Source organism: Canis lupus, chromosome 16 (assembly GCF_048164855.1).
Source record: "Canis lupus baileyi chromosome 16, mCanLup2.hap1, whole genome shotgun sequence".
NCBI lineage: Eukaryota > Metazoa > Chordata > Mammalia > Carnivora > Canidae > Canis > Canis lupus.
The window spans coordinates 9,702,638-9,722,846 of record NC_132853.1 but is presented as its reverse complement, the minus strand read 5'-3'; the positions used below and the strand labels follow the sequence as shown (position 1 = coordinate 9,722,846).

The window sequence follows — 20,209 nt, the reverse complement described above, 5'->3', positions numbered from 1 at the left end:
ACTCGAAGCTGCTCTTACCTGACCTGCAAGAGGAAACTCCTCTCTGGCTCCAAAACCCTCACTGAGCCACTGAGACTCCTTGAAAAAGTATATTTGATAAGGACAACTGGGCCCCGGATGAATGGGATGCAAACCCAAGGACAGTCTTCGCCCATCTGTGACCACGGACCAGCTTCCTCACTGGTCATCAGCCATCACTGCCATCAGTCATAAGCTCCAAAGCAAGACTGACACCTCCCCTAGTCACATCATCTCCACCTCCAGCTTTTGTTGTTTTCAGCCACAGAGAGGTGCTATGCACCGGCCCAGCCTGCTAGACAATGGACTGGTTCATGGCTGCCAGTCCTTTGGGGATCTCCCCAAGCACTGGGGGCCCGAGGGCAACCCCAAGCAGCAGGTGTCACAGGCAGACAGGCAGGAGCAGGGTCAGATGCACCCAGTGCCAAGACCCCAGCTTTCCTCTGGGGGTGCTCCTAGGGCTGTTCTGGTTACCGTGGGCAGCACTGGGGAGCCACGGCTTGTCCTGGCTCCGTCAGTCTTGCATGATCAAGGAGGCCCAGCCTTGGCAGGGCTGTGTCACACGTAGTCCAGAATCTCTGTCTCCATCTCATTGTCACTGCCATCAGATGGCTTGAAATCCTCCTCCTCCTCTTCATCGTCCTCCTCGTCTTCCCCGGACTCATACGTCAGCTGCTCTTTCTCTCTGTCGGCCTTGGCCGGGCTGGTGAAGAGAGCTGGGGCCAGGAGACAAGGCCATGTGTGTCCCAGCACAGACTTCCTGCGTGGCCCCCAGATCCCCAGCTACTGCAGGTCTGAGGCCCAGAGAGGTGCCAGACAGCCCAGCCCTGCGACCAGCCATCAGGTTGCTGGAGGCCTACCTACAGCTCTGGGTGTCTGGGCTCAAGCCCCAGAGAAGCTGCCTCGGGAAGTACAGAGGCCTGGGGCACCTGGCACTCTACTGTTTAACAAGCACTTCAGGGAGATACTGAAGCCAACAGCTTGGAAAACCACTTCCTTGAGGAGGCTGGGCGGCTTCCTGGGTCCAAGGGACCCCGAGAATGCACAGGACATGTTGGGTAAGTGCTTTTTTCTGGAGGGAGGGTCCAGAACCTCAAGCAAATTCTCAGATGGGGCCCTGTCCCCTCCTCTTGCCAGCTCTGCGGCGTATGGAGGGGTCTGGGGAAGCCATGAGAGGGGCCCTCTTGCTCACTCCCCCCAGCCCCCGCCTCATCAGGCCCACAGCCTAGCAAGGGCTCCCTTTCCTCACAGTCCTCACCACCAGCCAGTTGCCAGGGCTGCCTGGTCCTGGGAAAGGGGCCGGCAGTGTGGGGGTGACAGGGAGACTGAACATGCTCACAAGCAGCAGGAAGAGGCAGGGTGGTGCCAGGACACAAAGTGGTGGCTCCCGGCAGAGCCAGCCCAGCTCTAGCCCTGCCCCAGGGCCTGTCTCCTGCCAGAGGGCCCAGGGCTGAGCACCATGACTCCCACCCAGGCAGAGGCAGGCAGCCTGGAGATCTGGCTCCTGAGGGGGATGATTCTTGGGTGCAATTTCTCGGGGAGCAAGTCCTGTAGGGATACTTGCTCTGGCCCCAGAGTGGGGCCTCCCCTCACCCGAGCGGCTCTCACCAGGCCTCTTGGAGCGGATGATCTGCCGAATCATGAGGGACATGGTGTCTCGCAGCTCGTCACTGGTCTTGGGAAGGCACCAGCCATCGCGCTCCGTGCAGCGGCTCTCCGCCCCATCATTGCGGTGGATGATCCTCTGCAACCTGGGCGCCAGGACACGGAGTTTCTGGGAGGGTTTCCATCCGCGCTCCAGCGGAGGCGGTACAGTGCTCAGAGGATCAGCACTCGGCTGGCCACACAGGGGGCCGAGCCCAGCACCGAAGAAAAGCTGTGGACGGACGCCGGACCCTCCCTCCCTTGGGCCGCACACAATGTGGGCTGTGGCCACGCACACTTCCCTGCGGGCACCCCGGCTCTCACCTAACTCGAGCCGTGTCTAAGTGCTCCTGCTCTTCCCATCCCAGCACTCCTCGCCCCTTCTTTAAACATTACTAAGAGTTGGCTGAGAGGCTGCCGGGGCTCCAGTGGCCGGGAGGCTCAGGACTGTGACCCAAGCCTCCACGCAGGCGAAGGAGGAAGACCATAGGTCTCTGCCCAGCGCAGTGGCTTGGAGGTGTGGCCCATGCAGACCCTGGAAACTGCTCCTGGGGGCCATCAGACTGATGGAGGGGTGCCAGCACCCGCCGCCCCAGGCAGGGCGCCCCACTGACACCAATGTAGGGGAAGAACTGCAGGGAAGGCTTTGGTCCCCAGCCCTACCCAGGCACCTCAGGGCCCCTCACTACGTACTCTTCCACGTTCAAGTCACACAACTGGTAGAACATCTGCCGATAGGGCGGCAAGGCCCCCTCCCGGAAGACGTAGACTGAGTCCTGGGGAGAGAACAGGAGGATGGGACAGTGAGCCGGAGCTCAGAGCTCTCCCCAGATGGTCTGCACCGGGCAGGCCTGGCTCCCCTCCACCTCTCCCCGGGTTCAGGGGGTGTGGACAGGCCAGAGGCCAGGAGCAGGTGTGCAGAGGCTCTGAGGCGCCCCCCGCCCTGCAGCCACGAGCTATGTGGCCAGCACGTGTTACAGCGTGGGCTCACGCCAGCTCTGCAGTCTGCCCTCATTCCTCACCACCTCCTACCAACAGGTTCTGCTCTGTGGCCCTGCAGTCCACCCTCTGAGAAGCAGGGCTGACCAACTGTCCATTTTCTAGAGGTAGGGATGGTGAGAGTGAGAGTGCTTAAGGGGGAGGACAGCCACTGAGGCGATGCTGTGGCTGCCCCCATGAGAAGAGAATGCTGACAGCACCGGTTTTTGTGCCCCCATGCCCCCCTGCATGAGGCAGTGAAGCCAGGGCTGGGGGCGCAGCTGGCAGCTCCCCGCCCCACCCACGGCAAGGGCCCGGTGGTCTGCCGTGGCTCTACACACACGCGAGCACCCCATCTGGCCCATCTGGGTGGTGGCCACAGCCTCAAATAAGGCAGCCACGTACAGCTGCCAGTGTCACATTTCCCTCTGACACTTGCTACCGCCTCTTTGCCCAGATGGTCGTCAATGCCCTGAAAATGCTCCTAGAGGCTGGGAGTCATGCAATGGTCCTGACGGGCAAAGGTGACTCTCAAAGTCCTGCCCATTGGCCCAGACCCAGGACTCTGGGAGTGTGTATGTGCCCGCCCCGCACAACGGAGGGGCCTCCTCTCCACTGTCCCCCAGACCTCCCACTGGGTGGGCGGCCACCTTTCTCAGGGGCTTAGGGGGTGCCCACCTTGAGCTTGTACTTGTTGGAGTTGGATTTCCGTGAGCTGGCTGTCCCCGATGGGCCCAGGCCCTGCTTTAGGTCCTGCATGGTGACAACCTGGCTGGCTGCAAGGGACAGTAGCAGTACTTGGAATACGGCAGGATGTTCCCCATCCCCCTCCCCAGGGTGCTGGCCTGTGTACCCTGGAGCGGCCCCTGGGAAGCCCCATCCCATCCTACCCCACCCCACCTCACCCCACCACACCCCACCATCCCAACACCCATCTCCCTTGGTGTCTCTATGAGGGCAAATCAGCCTCAATCTGCGGGGCAAGCAGAGGCACTCACGCGTCTTTTTGACAGTGATGGGAAGGCTGTAGTTGTATGTGCTGCGCTTCGCCTTGACGGGCATGTCACTCGGGGCATAACCTGCAGACAAGGAAATGGGTGCAGAGCCCCATCTGGCAAACAGAACTGGCTTTGCACTGGGGGTGCACCAGGGTTGCTGGGGCTGGCTCCTGAGAGAGGGTCACTGTGCCCCCAGGTGCCAGCAGTCACCATTCCGCACCCCCCCAACCCCCCCCCCCCCCCCCCCGGCGCACAGGACTGCGTGCTGCTGCTCCATGTGCGGCAGCTCACTGAGGGCCCGGGGACAGGACACTGACTAGGTGCCTGGCCCCCACCACAGGAACTATAATAATGCAGAATAACAGAGGGGACGGAGGGGATGAGTACCGAGCCAGAGGGCGAAGGGTAGAGCTAGGACACAAGCTGGGAGCCTCATTTCTATGCTATTCTGCATACATCTCACCAGGGGAGAAAGACTTCTACCGTCACCAAGATACATTTTTATTACGAAGGCAATGCCAGCAAAAGAAAGATATTGAGAGAGAGAAATTCAGAAAGCCAAGATCTTAGTAATTTCTTACCATATTTCATTCCACAACGGATTCGGAAATCAAGGACTTGATAAATCTTGGCGCCTGGGTTTTTTCGGGGATCGTACCCATATCGGATCCACAGGCTCCTCCAGGGACCTGTGATCTGGAGACGAAAGGTGTGAAGTGGGGCCAAGGTCCATCCCTGGTTTCCTCAGAGATGCATATTGGGCAGGGGTGGTGGTGGTGGTGGCAGCCAAACACCCCAAGAGATGGCAACACAGCTCTGGAACCCCACCTCAGCTCTGCCGTAGGGCAGGTCACTTGGCCTTTCTGAGCCTTGGTCTTCTTGCTGGAGGTCAGAGAAACCCCCTTTCCTATCACTTCTGTGAGGACTACATGAGATGATGCCCCGGGAGCCTTTAGCACAGGAAGTACCCGGTGTTACTGCCATCCCAATGGGGGGACACACTGTCCCCAACCAGTCCTCCTGAAGTGCTTCTATCTAGAAAGCCAAGGCTGAAAGACAGACAGCAGCTCTCTGAAGGCTAGGGTCGGAGCACAGGAAGGATGAGCTTCCCTTGTGCCCCACCTGTCATCACTGTCATGGTCACATCTCAGGCTTGCCTCCCCAGGGCACCATGTGGGGATCTTTGGCAGGTAGGATGACTTCCTCCAGCACCTTTGGGAACCTCAGTAATGACACCTCATCTCCAGGCCCTCCTGGACTGGGCCCAAGGTGGATCCGCCCCTCCCACCCTCACACCCACTCAGCCCAGGTAGAATGAGCCTAGCCTGGTGGCCCCGTGGTTGGGCCTGCACTCTGCAGCCAAACAGGCTGGGGTCCCAAATGGCTCTGTCCATGCTGGCTAGAGGACCCTGGCACAGAGTCTCTATGTGTCTCTCTGAGCCTTGACTCTGCTTGAGGTAAGAAGGGAATCCTGCTTGTCACCCCTCGGGGAGGGAAACATGATATAACAGGTCCACAGCACTTAACCCAGTGCTTGGTCCTTAGAACATTCTCAATAAAAGATCATTTAAAAATGTATAATCTCGTTACTTAAGAGTTATGTGATTACTCTCTATGCCTAAAATCATCCCAGTATGGCTAGTGTTACGGAGGAGGCTCTGGAGGGCCAGGGACAGGCCTATGCTCCTGCCATAGCTCAGAGAGATCACATCAGCCATCAGGGCGGCCCTGGTGGGTGCCAAGGTGAGAGGCTGGGCAGGCACTCACCATGTAATAGGCCACGAAGGGCAGCAAGACCTTGAGCTTGTCAGGATGGACGCTGATGTTGGCCTTAACGGCGTTTCGTGACCAGATGGGCCGGATTTCAAACAGCTGTGGGGGGGGTTGTCAAGGCAGAGAGTGAGACGAGCACCAGCTGCTTCCTGCCCATCTGGCCCCCAGCAGACCTTTGGGGAGAGGAACTGGTGGAGATCAGCGGCTGACCCGGCAAGGAGTGGCCTCTCGGAAATGCTGTGCCCACTTTCCCTACCCTCAGAAGGGGACTGCACGCCTGGATCAGCTGTTGCTGCCCGGCCTGGGTGTCCTGAGATGACCACGAAGGACATGGTCTCTGTCCTCACGAAACTCACAGGACAGTGGGGAGGCAGACAACCAAAGGAGCCACAGCAGGGCCAAGAGGGGGACGTGCCAGAGTTCTGAGACCTTGAGCCCCAAACTCAAGGGTGGAACCTCAACTGGGATGTCATGAAGGATGAAGAGGATGGCCTGGCCCAAGGAAGGCGTGCAGAAGGCCAGGGTGGCTGGAGGGTAGGGGGCCATGGCAGGAAGGGCTCCAGCCAGGCAGAAGACTGGGCTGGATCCAGAAGACAAGTAGGGTCCCCTACGTCTCCCCTCCAGTGTCCAGCAACTGCTGGAAACCAGTAAGGTGTCCACACGTCTTTTAAGAAATATGCCCCCATACCACAAGGGAAGAGTCAATTTCACAAGGGCAGAGGAGAGCTTCAGTCAGCTGCAGTGTGGCCTCACTGAGAACCTGCCATCCATGCTTGTGGAGGCATTAGTAACAGAGGCCACTGCAGGCTCCTCCCAGGACCTGCCAGCTGGGGGGACAGTGTAAGGCCACTCCTGTCCACTCCAGCACTAGCAGGGACGAAGCATCAGGTGGAATAGAGTATGTGCTCCATCTGGTTTCTTACCACCAGTGATAGAGAAATGAAGGCTTCCTGAACCCCAAAGCTCCACTGTGAAGTCACGAGCAGACAATGCACCGACTGCTTACCACCCCCTAAGGGACCTTTCAAGAATTCTAAGAAGTATTTTCAACCCTGGGAATGTAGGGCTTATATTGATGTGGCTTTGAGATGTGACATCTGAAGAGGAGACGTTCCCATATGCTGATGAACCAGTTTTAAAGTCACTACAGCCAACAGCAAAAGGAGGGAAGGGACCCAGGTGGGCAAACGGGAGGTGGTCAGTGAGGAGGCAGGCCCCAAGCTCACCTTTCTCAAATCCTCCTCCACCTTCTGGTCAATGGGGTTGGTGGAAATCCTCCTCCATGTCTGGACAGCAGCCTCCAGCGGCTGCGTGGGCACCTCGTCCTCCTCAAAGTTGACAAAGATGGCATTGTGGGGGCGCCGGGCCCTGCTCAGGCCAATCAGGTTCTCTCCCGAGACGGGGGGGTTGTTGTAGCCTTCCCTGAGACAGAGAGAGCTGGTGTGGGCTGCAGCACTGGGAAGACCCCAGGCCGGACCAGGCAGGGAGCCCACCACGTGATGATGCCAGCAGCACACATGTAGGGGCCCCTCCCTGGAACCTGGGTCAGGGGTTGGGGAAGACTCTCAGCACCTGTGTTCTCAGGCTGATGGCCAGGCAGGAGCAGGGACAGCGACTGCCGAGGACAGCTCAGGGAGGCCAAAAGGGGTGAGGCTGCTGGTCTGAGAAGTGTACGCACAGCGCCATATAGCCTGTGGAAACTGGAAACTGTGCAAGTGTCCACCAGGCAGGAATGGTGAGCTCAGGATGGTGTGGCTACACAGGACCCACTTCATCAGCTGGCAGGCAATACCTACATTTGCTGACTTTTACGACTCACTCACTAAACCTTCAAAACAATCCTATAAGAAGGGAATCAATTTCCTATGAAGTAACCAGCAGCAGCTAGATACCTACCTTGAGTCAGAGCTCATGAGGACAGAGCTGGGACTCCAGGGCCCTGAGAACCCCAACCTACCACCTCTGACAGAGCATGTCTGACCCAGAAACATCTCGACAACAGCTAGGTGAAGGAATGAGGGACATTACTGAGCAGTACAGAGGGCAAAGTGAGGGTTAAGCACCAGCTATGCACAGGCCCCTCTCTTTTGGCACCAGGCTGAGATGCTAAGGTGGCTACCTTATTCCTGTGGGATGGTAGAGGAGCTGGGGGTGCTCAGGTCATGATCCTGGGGTCCTAGGATCAAGCCCCACATGAGGCTCCTTGCTCAGCGGGGAATCTGCTTCTCCCTCTCCCTTGGCCCCTCCCTCCCCCACTTGTGCATGCCCTTTCTCTCTCTCTAATCAATAAATTAAAAAATATATATGTATTTTTTAAAAGGTGGGATGTCAGGGATGCCTGGGTGGCTCAGTGGTTGAGTGTCTGCCTTCGGCTCAGGATATGATCCTGGAGTTTTGGGATCGAGTCCTGCATCAGCCTCCTGCATGAGCCTGCTTCTCTGCCTGTGTCTCTGCCTCTCTCTGAGTCACTCATGAATAAATAAATAAAATCTTAAAAAAAAAAAAAAAAAAGGTGGGATGTCAGAAATGTCAAGCCCATACTAAAACAGAGAGAAGAGTCTCAAGAAGCCTCACAACCCATCGTGAGCCTTAATGATTATCACCACACAGCCAATTTAATTTCATCCATACCCTACTCCAAACCTACAAAATTATTTTGAAATATATTGTTTCACTTATTTTTTTTAATTAATTAATTTATTTATTGATAGTCACAGAGAGAGAGAGAGATTGGCAGAGACACAGGCAGAGGGAGAAGCAGGCTCCATGTACCGGAAGCCCAATGTGGGATTCGATCCTGGGTCGCCAGGATCGCGCCTGGGCCAAAGGCAGGCACCAAACTGCTGCGCCACCCAGGGATCCCTGTTTCACTTATTTTTAATTAAGACTTCTAAAAAGACTTATTTATTTATTTTGGGGGTTGGTGATGGCAGAGAGAGAGGGAGACAGAGTCTTAAGCAGACTCTACCCTGAGCAAGGAGCCTGACCTGGGGCTTGATCTCATGACGCTGAGATCATGATTCTAGCCAAAGTCAAGAGTTGGACGCTTAACCAAATGAGCCACCCAGGCACCCCCCCATCCCCCCGGTGATTATTACCTTTTAAAATTGTTTCATTTCTACCTTAATTTTCAACATGAGTATAAACTACCTGCATACTTATAAAAGACAAAGTGATTTTTTACTTTGGGAAATAAAATGACTAAGAAGGGAGCGAGTCTGTGCCTTTTTTATACAGTGACTCTATTAGAAACCACCCTGAACAGGTGTACTACTGCCCTGTCTTCAAAGACATCCCCCAAGACCCTGGACACCCCCAAGAGGGAAGGCCTCAGTGACTGACTCCAGCCCAGGTAGTCCACTGGGGCCTGTCACCATGGGGAAATGGCTCCTTGGCTGCCTCGCCAGCTGCCCTACTAACTCCCTCAAGGAGGAAGGAAGGACCCCCTTCAGGCCAGGCTCCAGGCCGTCCTCTGCCCACAGTCCTGTAGGAGGCTCAACGTCCTGAACCCTAGAGGGGGTGTTTCATCAGCAAGTGCTGACCGCGGGTCGTGGAGCCTGGCATCAGCAGAGAACAGACGAGGTCCAGCAAGGCTGCAGCCTGGCCTCCCCGCCAGCCCTGGCAGATCCAGGAAGGCCAGCAGAGCTGAGAAATCAATAGTGGCCCTGGGAAAAAAGGCAGGTTGTTTCCATTTGCTAGAAAATCAATAAGCCACATGGGGAGGGGAACAGGATGTGTGGTCCAAGGGTAGGTGGCCTTCCTCCCTTGTCCCCCTCCCAGAGGCTTGGGAGCAGTTGCCTCCCAGCCCCACGGGACAGTGGGGGGATTCAGCTGCTCCAGCCCCTGTCAGGACCCAGAGTGCGGAGGGTCTGATTTCCTCTGCCTATTTTCGTGTCTGTTTTCTGGCCATGAGGGCAAATGCTTCGTGTCTGTTTCTGGCCATGAGGGAAATACTCAAAGCATTTCAGAAATATGCAAATTGTCTGTCCTCCACCAACCTGAGACTCCTGTGCCAAGTACCACACATGCAGAAAACCCTGCCACCCCGCATGGAGGGCTTCGGCTGGGGGCGGTGGGGCCTGACCTGCTCTGTTCCTATAGTCTGTCACGTTCTGCCCCTCAAACCACCACTAGCTCCTGTGGTCAGGAAGGGTCAGGTGCTGTCCCTGGCCCTGGCAAGAGCATACAGGCTCGTGGGAGAACATGAGTCCTTCCCCGTGGGAGGCACGCAGACCGCTTTCTCGAGGATGCACTGGGAAGCGGGGGGCCGAGGCAGGTGTGGCAAGTGGCAGACAGATGCCCATCACTGAAGCTTGTGCCACAGCTGGGCCTCCACGGAGCCACTCTCCTACTTCGGGCTGTGTTTGGGAACCTCTGTGTTTTTTAAAGGGGACAATACACCTTCTCCATAGAATCAAATCTAAGCCCTTCACCTCAGTCTGAGACCCTTAGCCCTACCACTCTCCTGGACTCCCTCTGCAACCACTCCTCAGCTGGTGCCAGTCCCCTGATCTAGAACGTTCTCCCCGGATCTTTACCTGCCCAGCTCTGTCATCATTCAGGTCTGTTTCAAACGTCAGCCCCTCGAGGGTGCTGAGACCTCACCCCATTCACTGCCCTTATGACCCGCACCCCTTTTGTCTTCTCTAAGACACACACCTGACCACAGGCCCATCGCTCATTCACGGTTCACTCATGCGCCATCCAGCACCCCACCCAGCCTAGTGTGGTCCAGGTCTGTTCTCTGCCGATGCCGGGATCCATGACCCGTGGTCAGCACTTGCTGATGAAAACATTTAGTGAGGAAAGAGAACATTCTCATCCTCTCGCCCCTCCACAGATAACTGCTCTGGGCCCTACCTTCCAGATTTTTCTAGGTTTCTATTGTCATGCCACAATTTATTTCCATACCACAAAAGGTGCTGCCTTTTCATAGAGCAGGGTACCCTGGGCAAGTGCCACATTGGTCCACGAGCCCGCTCTCTCAGACACTACATGGTGTTCCCCAGCAGAGAGGGGCTGTAAATTCATCAGCCACATCCCTATTAATGGACTGATGACTTCATTCTATCAATGAACACTCACTGCTCTAAGTATTTCGGGTACATGCTTTTGGGCGTAGGTCTCTCAAGTCTTAAGGTGACATCCTGTTACCCTCTCCGTGTCCTGGGACCTCTGAGCAAGATCTCTGGGTTGGGGCACAGGTACCAGTTACGCCACCTCCAGAGGTGTTGGAGCCACAGGCCTGCAAAGCCAGCAGTGCTGAGGGCCTGATTCGGGAGTGGCAGAGCTGAGCCCTGGACCCAGGAGCTCTAACCACAGAGCCCTTGCTCTGAGTCTTGATGCTGCAGCAGCAGGGGGACTGGAGGGGCTTACCGGTGCTGCGTCTCTGGTCGATAGAAATAGTCCACTGGGGTATCCAGCCGGGAGAAGATTGGCGGGGGGATGTAGAGCGGCAGCTCTTGGTGGAAGAAACTCTCCTTCTCAGGCTTGAGCATGAGCACTCTGTCATACATCGACATGTGCCTGCCATTGGCCTCTGTGTGCACAGCCAAGTACTGGAAGTCGGACATCCCTGGAAAGAGAGGCAGCCAGACGGTGGACACCCTATTACACCTTCCCAGGAAACAGCAGCTGCTGCATATCAACACCCACATGTTCTCGGGGTGCCAAGACAGCTGGGCAGTGGACACTTCTGGGCAATGGGGGTGGGAGCCGAAATGGCACCTACGAAATGCTTCCATGCACTTGACTCCATGTGCTTGGGCATCTCCTAGAGGGGCGGGGGGCGGTGCAGTGTGCAAAAGTCTGGTCTAGGTTGGTGCTTCTTGAAATACAGAGCACACACGATTTACCTGGGACCTAGCTAAAGACTCTGGGATGCTGTGCCTCAGACAAGCTCCCAGGTGGGGGGGCGGGTGCTGCTGGTGCACTGAGCAGTGGGGTGCCGGCTCAATCAGACAGATGGAAAATGCATCACTGAGAGACCTCCCCCCAGGAGGAGGGGCAGCCCTCTCTCTGTTGGGGGGAGGGGGATACCATGTTCCACCAGAATGACTGACATTCAACATGCACAGTGCAGGGTCCCTGGTCCTGGTTTCATTTCTTTCCACTTTCCAGCCCCTCTTCCTTGCCCATCTGTGTTCTCTGCAGGTTCTCTCTCAGAACAGCAGCAGGCACTGTGCATCCCTAAGGCTCGCTAGTAACCTGCCAAGTGCCTCCTGTGTGCATGAGCCGGTCCCTTAACACCATCCCCCTGACCCCCACCCTTCACAAGGGCCTAAGAAACCCAGGGCCCCACACTACAGACAAGTGCCCAAGGCTGAGGGAAGCCGAGCCCCTGCCCCTGCCCTTTCGTTCCTTCTTACTGCCTGTCCCACTCAACCCCTTACGGCCTCCTCACTGGGGTTCCCTACGGGTAGCAAACTGACTGGGGACCTCAGGGAAGACACCAATTGGCTAAGACTTCAAAGAAACAGGAGGTCCCAAGAGGCTGAGTGATCTGGGAAGGCTGCTGAGGAAAAGCAGGACCAGTACCAGCCAAGACTTAGTGGAGGTTCCAAAACGCTGAGGGTCAAAAACCAGAGACCTGCTAAGCAGTTGTATTTGGCCCCCACATAATGGACTCAGAGACTTAGGGATTCCTTAGGGATGTGGAAGATGAGGCAGCAGTGAGCCCACAGTCCACTGAGAACTGCTGCATGGAGGGAGGAACGTGTGCCTCTTGGGCCTGCGCTGCCCCGCTCTGCTCCTCCCCTGCCCCTCACTCCTGGGCACAGACTGGCCCCCTTCCCTGTGGATGACCCACAGAGCACCTGCAGGAATGTGGACGCAGGCCCTGACATAATCCAACGCAGAAAGTTGCAGTTACCTTGAAACTTGTAAACGGTGGAGATGATGCCAAGAATCTCGATGTCAAATGTGACCTCCGGCTGGGCCTCAAGCCCCAACACCTCCCTTTGCCGCTTGGTCTTCCTCCTGATCCGGAACAGCAGGCTGCTGGTACTGAAGCGGTTGGCACACACGGGGTGGCAGTAAGGGTCCTTGGGCCGGAAGTAGAGCTCCAGCCTCTTGGTGGGGTCTGCATAGATCTGTGGCCAACAAAGACAGTGAAGTAGTGACCAGCTAAGCAGCTGGTAGGGGGCTGCTCCCCTCTCAGCAAAAGCCTAATGGTGACCTGGCTGCTAAGGGAAGGGCCAGGAGGCTTATGGTTCATTCTGAGCTTTTAATTCTCAAGAGACCCTTTTTTTTTTTTAACCTGAGTATCTTAGTGTTTACCTAGCAGAGAAAATAAGGATAGTCTCTACCTTCTAATAGGCTGGAGACACTAACTGCCAACTAAGTAAAGCCTCCCCCCACCTCCCGCCTCCTCCCTGTGCCTGTTCAGTGCCGGGAATCATAAGCCTCCTCTGGCAACAATCCATGGTGGTCTTTTCAACCCCGGGTTTACCATGGAGGGGACTGAGGCCGGCAGGGGTGGGTGGCTTGTCTTGACTTCCTACTCTAGGAACTACCTGCCCCAAAGGGTCTTGCTATTCAGTCTCACAGGCAAATGTTTCCAGGTCCAAAGGAAATTAATTAGTAGCAAGCACTAAGACTCTGACAGGATATCACTTATCCTTTCCAAAGCTTGGTTCCTTCTCCTTAAAATGGAGATACGACTAGTACCTACTCACAGGATTGTTACAATGATTAAACGAATCACTGAATCGTTGGATATGTAACACGCTTAGTCTGGTGTCTAACTCGTGATGAACATGCTACATGGGTCACCCACCCACAAGTGCTTGCCCTGAACAGGCCAGGAGGGACCCTGTAAGTGTCAGCTGTGTGTGTATGAAAGCTTCAACGATGCTCACTGGGCCAAGAGCATCTGCCTTCTAGCTTGCTGGCTCCCAACACTAAGGACACAGCCTGGCCTTTAGTAGGTGCTCAGAAAACATGGAGGGAAAGAAGGTTAAAAGAAGCCTCAACCTTCAGGATTCCCTTCTGATGAAACACATTATCTACGAGACCATGAGGCTGGGAATAATCCCAGATGCGGGCCTGGCAGAGGAAGTGCACAAGCAGCATGAACAGAATGAATCAATGACCAGTCTCTTCCAAAGGGCTCACATTGTAGCCGGATACAAATACCCCTGGGGTCAGTGGGAGCAAGGGTCCTGTCAATGCCACGGTAAAATGAGTAAGTCAGGGTAAAAGAACCAAACGTGACTAACTGTGCCTCTGTGGCTTCCTGTGTTCAATGACAGGTTTTCAATATTCATTAAGGATGAGAAAGCAGCAGGTAAAAGAGTTCAGACTTCAAAGGGGAGACATGCATGAGTTCAAATCCCTACTGTACTGTCTGACCCAACTTTGCCTGAGTCTTCATCTGAAAAATAGGAATAATGGTACCTAACTCATTAGACTGTCGTGAGTATTCAGTCGTGCACCTGACAAATATTTTTGGAAGAAGGTACTATCGTGGATGTTAGGACTACAGAAGCGAATGAGACAAGGTCCTGCTTTCATGGAGTTTACAGTCTCAGAGCCAAACGGCCAAGACACGATAAACATGTTAAAACATAATTTCAGGCTGGAAGTAACAGGTCAGGGTGTCTGGATGGCTCAGCTGGTTAAGCGCCTGCCTTCAGCTCAGGTCATGATCCCAGGGTCCTGGGATGAGCACTGCCTCAGGCTCCCTGTTTGGCTGGGAGTCTGCTTCTCCTTCTCTCTTGGCCCCTCCACCCCCATCCCCACTTGTGCTTAGGCATGCTGCTCTAATAAACCAAATCTTTACAAGAGAGGGGTGGGGGGAGGGTGGGATTAACAGGTCCAGGAGCCAGATGCGAACTACTAGAAGCCACTTCAATTACAGCAGTCAGAGAAGGACTCTCTACAGAAGAGACAGTTCAAGCTCTGACGCATGAAAATCACTTCCCCCCAGCCTTGCACGAGGTAAGAATTCATCCCAGCTCCCCCATTTTCCCAGAGACCTTGAACAAACTGCCTCAGTTACCTGGGTAAAATGCAGACCACGTCACTTGCTACCCAGCAGGGTTCTAATGAGGATGATATAGGAGTAAAGCACCTGGAATTGCGACTGTTACGGAAGACGTCATTGGTCATCACCACCTTTATTTTTTTAAGATTTTACTTATTTGGCAAAGAGAGAGAGAGCAGAAGCAGGGAGAGGGGCAGAGGGAGAGGAGAAGCAGACTCCCCGCTGAGCAGAGAGCCGGACGTGGGACTCGATGCCGGGACCCTGAGGTCACGACCCGAGCGGAAGGAGGCGGCGCTCCCCATTACCACCTTTAACCCTAACAACGCAGCCCCTGGTCCCCTCTCCCGCGCCTGGGTCTACTCTGTGAAGGAGGGAGGGGCAGCCCAGCAGGTCGCGGGGGCTGCAGCCGAGCTGCACTCCCCGGATCCCGGAGAAGAGGATGGAAAGGACGCCCCGCCCCAGGTCTCCACTACAGCCCCTTCCCGGCGTTCGCCCGGCAGGCGGTCCTCCCCGGCGAGGGGAGGTAGGTGCCCGCCCACTGGCGTCCCAGCGACCGCCCCCAGCGCCGTTGCCAAGGAAACTGCGCTTCCCCCGGGTGGTCCCCCCGCACCCCCCGCCCCCCGGCCGAGGTCTCGAGACGCCGTCTACCCCGCGGTCCCGGCCGCTCCTCACCCGGGAGACGCCCTCCTCGCCGCCCAGAGTCCGCAGCATCTTGGGCACGTCGCGCACCACGCCGGGGTACTCCACGCACACCATGCGCTGCTCGCGCCGCAGGTCCACGGGCACCGCGACCCCCGGCCCCGCGTCGGCGGCCGCCGCAGCCACCGTCGCCGCCATCCCTGCCCCTGTGGCCCGGCCCGCCGCGGCCCGGCCCTGCGCGTGCTCCGAGGGGCCTCGCCGCAATGGTTCCGCGAGAGAATCGTTCCGGGCGCCCCGGCTGCCCGCGAGTCTCTGTATCCCTGGGCTCCTCCAGACTCGAGGCCCCTGGAAGCGCAGACCCGCGGGCAGGCCCCCAGGCTGCGGGGTGAAGGGCCACCTGGGCCTCAATTTTGGATTTAAAAAGAAGGAAGATAGCCCGAGGGGCGGGGCAAGGGCATGTCGCTCCTAGCAACCCGCGGACCAGCTCACGACTTCAGCCAATGGCAACCCGTCCCGGGACAGCCGGCTTCCACCCTTTCTCGCCAGCTCAGACTCGTCAGCCAATGAGGAAGCAGAACTGGGAAGAGACCCGCCCCCCCCCGGGGCTCCTTCCAATGACGGCTCGGGGGCGGGCCCGAGACACACTTCCGGCGTGGGACGTCCCGGCGCTGAGTGGGTTTCCGGCGGGTCTGCGGGGGGGCCCCTGCGGCCCTGCACGCGCGGCTCCGGGAAGGGCTCCCCCGCTGCTCCCCGCGCGGAGGCCGAGTGGAGTCGAGTCTGGAGACGCAGGCGTGAGGAGACTGCGCTTCGAAGGCTCGCCGCCCCTGCACGCACGCAGCACCCCGGCGCTCCCCGGGCCTCGGAGCGGCGGACCGTTATTAAGCGCCTGCTGTGTGCTGGGCACCAGCGGGCCCTTAACCGGCCGGAGCTGTGGGGAGCAGAGTGGGGGCGTGAGGGGCCGGAGGGGCCGCAGGCCGGACGGAGCCGAGATCCGAGCCTGCCCAACCGGTGGGCTCCCCTCGGGCGCGGGGCTGAGCCCTGGAAGGGTCTCGTACCTGGAGCGGCTGAGCTCAGCTGTGCGGCGGGAGGACGGGCTGCTGCGTGAGGAATGGGGGGGAGCTGGAGGGCGGGGGTCGGGGGCCCCTGGGGGACTGGGGGGCGGGGGGGACCTGGGGGCCAGGGTGCTGAGGGCCCAGGTGGCTGGAGGTTGGGGGGTCAGGGGGCTGGAGGCCAGGGGTCGGGGGTGCTGGTGGGGAGCAGGCTCAGATGCAGACCCCCCCCTTGAGGCTTTGTCAGCGGGTAAGTGCCCATGAGGCTGGGTTTTATCAGGATATAGAAATCAGTAAGGCCAAGGGACCTCTCGGTTGTGGGTACCCCAAGTTTCTGGAAGGACTTTTTTTTTTTTTTTTTATTCATTCATGAGAGAGGCAGAGACACAGGCAGAGGGAGAAGCAGGCTCCATGCAGGGAGCCGGAAGCGGGACTGGAACCCAGGACTCCAGGATGACGCCCTGGGCAGCAGACAGGCGCTCAACTGCCGAGCCACTCAGGGATCCCTGAAAGGACTTTTGAATCACAGGGGGAGGATGTCTGCGTTCCAGATGGATGTAAGAGGACTGAATAACTGGCTGCATTGGCCATCAATTTTTTTTTTTTTTAAGATTTTATTTACTCATTCATGAGACACAGAGGGAGAGGCAGGCTCCCTGCAGGGAGCCGGATGTGGGACTCCATCCCGGGACCCCGGATCACGCCCTGGGCCAAAGGCAGACACCCAACCAATGAGCCACCCAGGTGGCTAAATAGGTCATTAGATAGATTTTTAAGAAAAACATCTGTAAGCTGACTGTGAATGTAGGTGATTATAATTGGGAGACCCAGACAGGAGCTCTGAAACTGAGAGCGCCAGTATCATGAGGAATCAGAGCTGCAACTGGTGCCTGAGCTGGAGGAACCACACCAGGGAGTTGCATGTGAGGCCTTGGCAGTCCCTGACCTGCCTCTGGCGGGAACGGTGCATCTTCTGTCACCAACGAGGACTCTGTGCAGTGAGGCTGGGATAATTCTCCAGAATTTTTCATGCCTTGAGATGAAATTAGCTTCAAATTTCCTGTGTCCTTCTGTTCCCAGTTCCTGCTCACCAAGCAATCCTCTGATGGTTTGTTTAATTTTCCAGAAAGGAGACTCCAAATAACAGATCTATCTTGTATATCAATAAACTGGCATATTACATCAGACCCCTGTGGGTTTGGAGCATGAGAGGTCAGTCCTGAATCCTTGCCAGGTGGCCCCGGAGTGGGAGGTTATCGATTCTGTGTGCACGGAGGGCAAGGAGGGCTTTGGAAAGTGTTTCCTTTGGGCCCCAGAATCTGAATATACCTTTGTGAGCCTCTGGGTGAGTGTGGGAAGCACAGGGTAGGTGTTTGCTCCTCCCTCTCCGGACCTGGCTTGTCCCTGCAGCCTTGCCATTGGAGAGACGAAGTAGTGTTCACTTTGGGCCGCCGGGTGGCCACAGCGCGTCCTCGCAGGCAGCACCGCCACCTGGTGGTCATCGGTGCCCGCGACACCTGGAAGCCGGCGGAGCGGCCGCTGAAGGACCGGAGACGGGCTGGGGGCGCTGGGGACCCAGGCTCCCGAGTCCTGCGCGGGGCGGGGGTGGGCAGCCCGCTTCCCAGCACGTCCGACTGGCCGCAGGGAGGCCGGGCCTCTTCCCTCCACGCGCCGCCCGGCCCGCGGTTCCTCCCGCAGGGCCCCTCCCCGGGGGCTTGTTCAGATTCCCTTCTAGCTACAAGCGGGACACACTGTTGTCAGGAACAGTCTCACCTTCCTAGTCAACTTGGCATTCCAAAGCAAAATTAAGCTAAACGCATTCAGGACAGAACTTCAAAGGTTGTTCATTAGTAGCGTTTATGTTGCCAAGTTAAATATTCTTGAATATGTGCCAGGCAGGGATAAATTTACAATGAAGCTAATAAAATTTAAAACATCAGGGCCCCTCAATTGCAGGTACCTTTCCCACCCTGAGGCCCTGGGGGGTGCCTTTTCATTGTGTTCACAGGGGCATATGTTTTCATAAAAATTTTTAAAAATAAGGTATTTCCAACTGCAATTGGTTAAGACTTCTGGCTCTTTCTGTCTAGCGTGCCCTCCATCACCCTTGCCCTTGCCTTGGGAGGCATTGAAGTGGTCGCAGGCATTGAAGGGGCTTGACAAAGGGGAAGTCCAGATAGTACATCTGGTTTGGATTGCATAGAATACATGTGCATGGTCTGCAGTCACATCTGTGTCTCGTTCGGCTGTTGTCCATCCTTTGTGGGACTGGCTTCCAGGAATACACACCCTACCACCTTCTCTGGCACCTGCTAGTGTTGTGATGTGAAGGCCCAGGGCCAAAAATGGTATTGCAGTCAGAGCCAGAAGCTAGTCTGGAAAATGCCTTCAGTTAGCAGACGCGAGCAGAGGGCAGGAAAATGTACAGCCTCTGTAGAAGAGAGTACCGCGACTGAAAAAAATTAAACCTAGAACGTCCACATGATCCAGCAATTCCAGGAGTTAGAAGTAGGGTCGCAAAGACATATTTGTACACCCAGGTTCATAGCATCATCGTTCGCAGTGACCAAGAGGCAGAAGCGATCCAAGTGTCCATATTCACAAATGACGGTTGAGCAAAACATGGTCTAGCCCGTCAACAGAATATTAGTCCTGAAAAGGAAGGAAATTTTGACACGCGCTACAACGTATATGAAGCTTGAGGTTGTGCTACGTGAAATAAGCCAATGACAAAAAGACAAATACCATATAATTCCACTCACCCGAAGTCGCTAGAGCAGTTGAATTCATAGAACCAGAAAGTAGAGTGTTGGTTGCCAGGGGCTGGAGGACAAGAGGGAATGGGGAGCTGGCGGTTAACAGATCTAGGGTTTCAGCTGGCAAGATGAACGAGTTCTGGGGCTGGATGGTGGTGACGGACCACGCACCTGAAAGTGGTTAGGATGGTAAATTGTATGTTCTGTGGATTTCATGACGACAACTTTTAAATAATTGTAAGCAGAGAAGTTAAAGTTAAAATTTCATACTGTAATCATGACTGCCTGTTCTTACAGGTTGGTCAATTCTACTTTGTTTCTCTTTTTTAATTTATTTTATTTTTAAAGGTTTTTATTTATCCATTCATGAGAGACAGGCAGAGGGAGAAGCAGGCGCCATGCAAGGAGCCCGATGGGGGACCCTATCCCAGGACTCCAGGATCATGCCCTGAGCCAAAGGCAGATGCTCAACCCCTGACCACCCAGGCGTCCCTGTTTCTCTTTTTCAAAAAATTTTATTTATTTACTTATACGTGAGAGACCCAGAGAGAGGCAGAGACACAGGCAGAGGGAGAAATAGGCTCCCTACGGGGAGCCTGATGCAAGATTTGATTCCAGGACCCCAGGATCACGGCCTGAGCCAAAGGCAGACTCTCAACTATGGAGCCATCCAGGTGCCCCAATTCTACTTTGTTTCTGACTTGAGGTCCGTGTTTTTGTGTCTACGTAAATTTAGAGATGTTACATACGCCTGGCAAATAGGCCTTTGTCATGAAACGTTCCTCTTCATTTCTAGGAAAGTTTAAGTCGTGTGATATGAATGTCACGACGTGAGGTTTTTTGGTTCGTGTTTTCCTGATGTATGGTTTTCTATCGTTTTACTTCCCATGTTTCTGTGTGCTTAGATTTTTGTCTATCTTTTGTAAACAGGATGTAGTCATGCTCTTCCTCCTGTCTGTCTTTGAACTGGAGTATTTCATTCTTTTATATTTAAAATGTAACACTGATATATTTGGGTGTAAATCTTTTATATTCCTATTTGTCCCACCTGTTCAGTCTTCCCCTCCCCTTTCAGTTCCTCTTTTTTATACTAATTATATTTTATTATTCTGTTTTCCCTCTAATAAACTGTTGTGTGTACTTTTATTGGTTACCCTAGAGATTTGAGTATGAATCTTTGTTCTCTATGAATTGGTACTTTTGGAGTCCCTGGGTGGCTCAGTGGTTGAGCATCTGCCTTTGGCTCAGGTCATGGTCCCGGGGTCCTGGGATCGAGTCCCACATCGAGCTCCCTGCTCAGCGGAGGGTCTGCTTCTCCTTCTCCCTCTGTTGCTCTTCCTGCTGTGCTCTCTCTCAAATAAATAAATA

At 55.5% G+C, this 20,209-nt stretch overlaps 1 protein-coding gene across 2 annotated transcripts; it reads right to left on the bottom strand.

Annotated features, from left to right (window-relative positions):
* Window positions 1-75: 75 nt before the first annotated feature.
* Window positions 76-15,455, bottom strand: GTF3C5 (general transcription factor IIIC subunit 5). Of its 2 annotated transcripts, none has more exons than XM_072778519.1 (11): window positions 15,070-15,455; window positions 12,283-12,502; window positions 10,788-10,986; window positions 6,638-6,833; window positions 5,406-5,510; window positions 4,220-4,334; window positions 3,639-3,719; window positions 3,319-3,416; window positions 2,356-2,438; window positions 1,627-1,769; window positions 76-734 (listed from the first exon to the last, which is right to left on the bottom strand). In XM_072778519.1, exons 1-11 carry the CDS (start codon window positions 15,232-15,234, stop codon window positions 577-579), a joined length of 1,563 nt encoding a protein of 520 aa, XP_072634620.1. In that variant the 5' UTR covers window positions 15,235-15,455; the 3' UTR covers window positions 76-576. The 2 variants fall into 2 exon arrangements, with proteins under 2 accessions (XP_072634620.1, XP_072634621.1); XM_072778520.1 differs by lacking the exon at window positions 15,070-15,455 and adding an exon at window positions 14,413-14,875.
* Window positions 15,456-20,209: the final 4,754 nt, after the last annotated feature.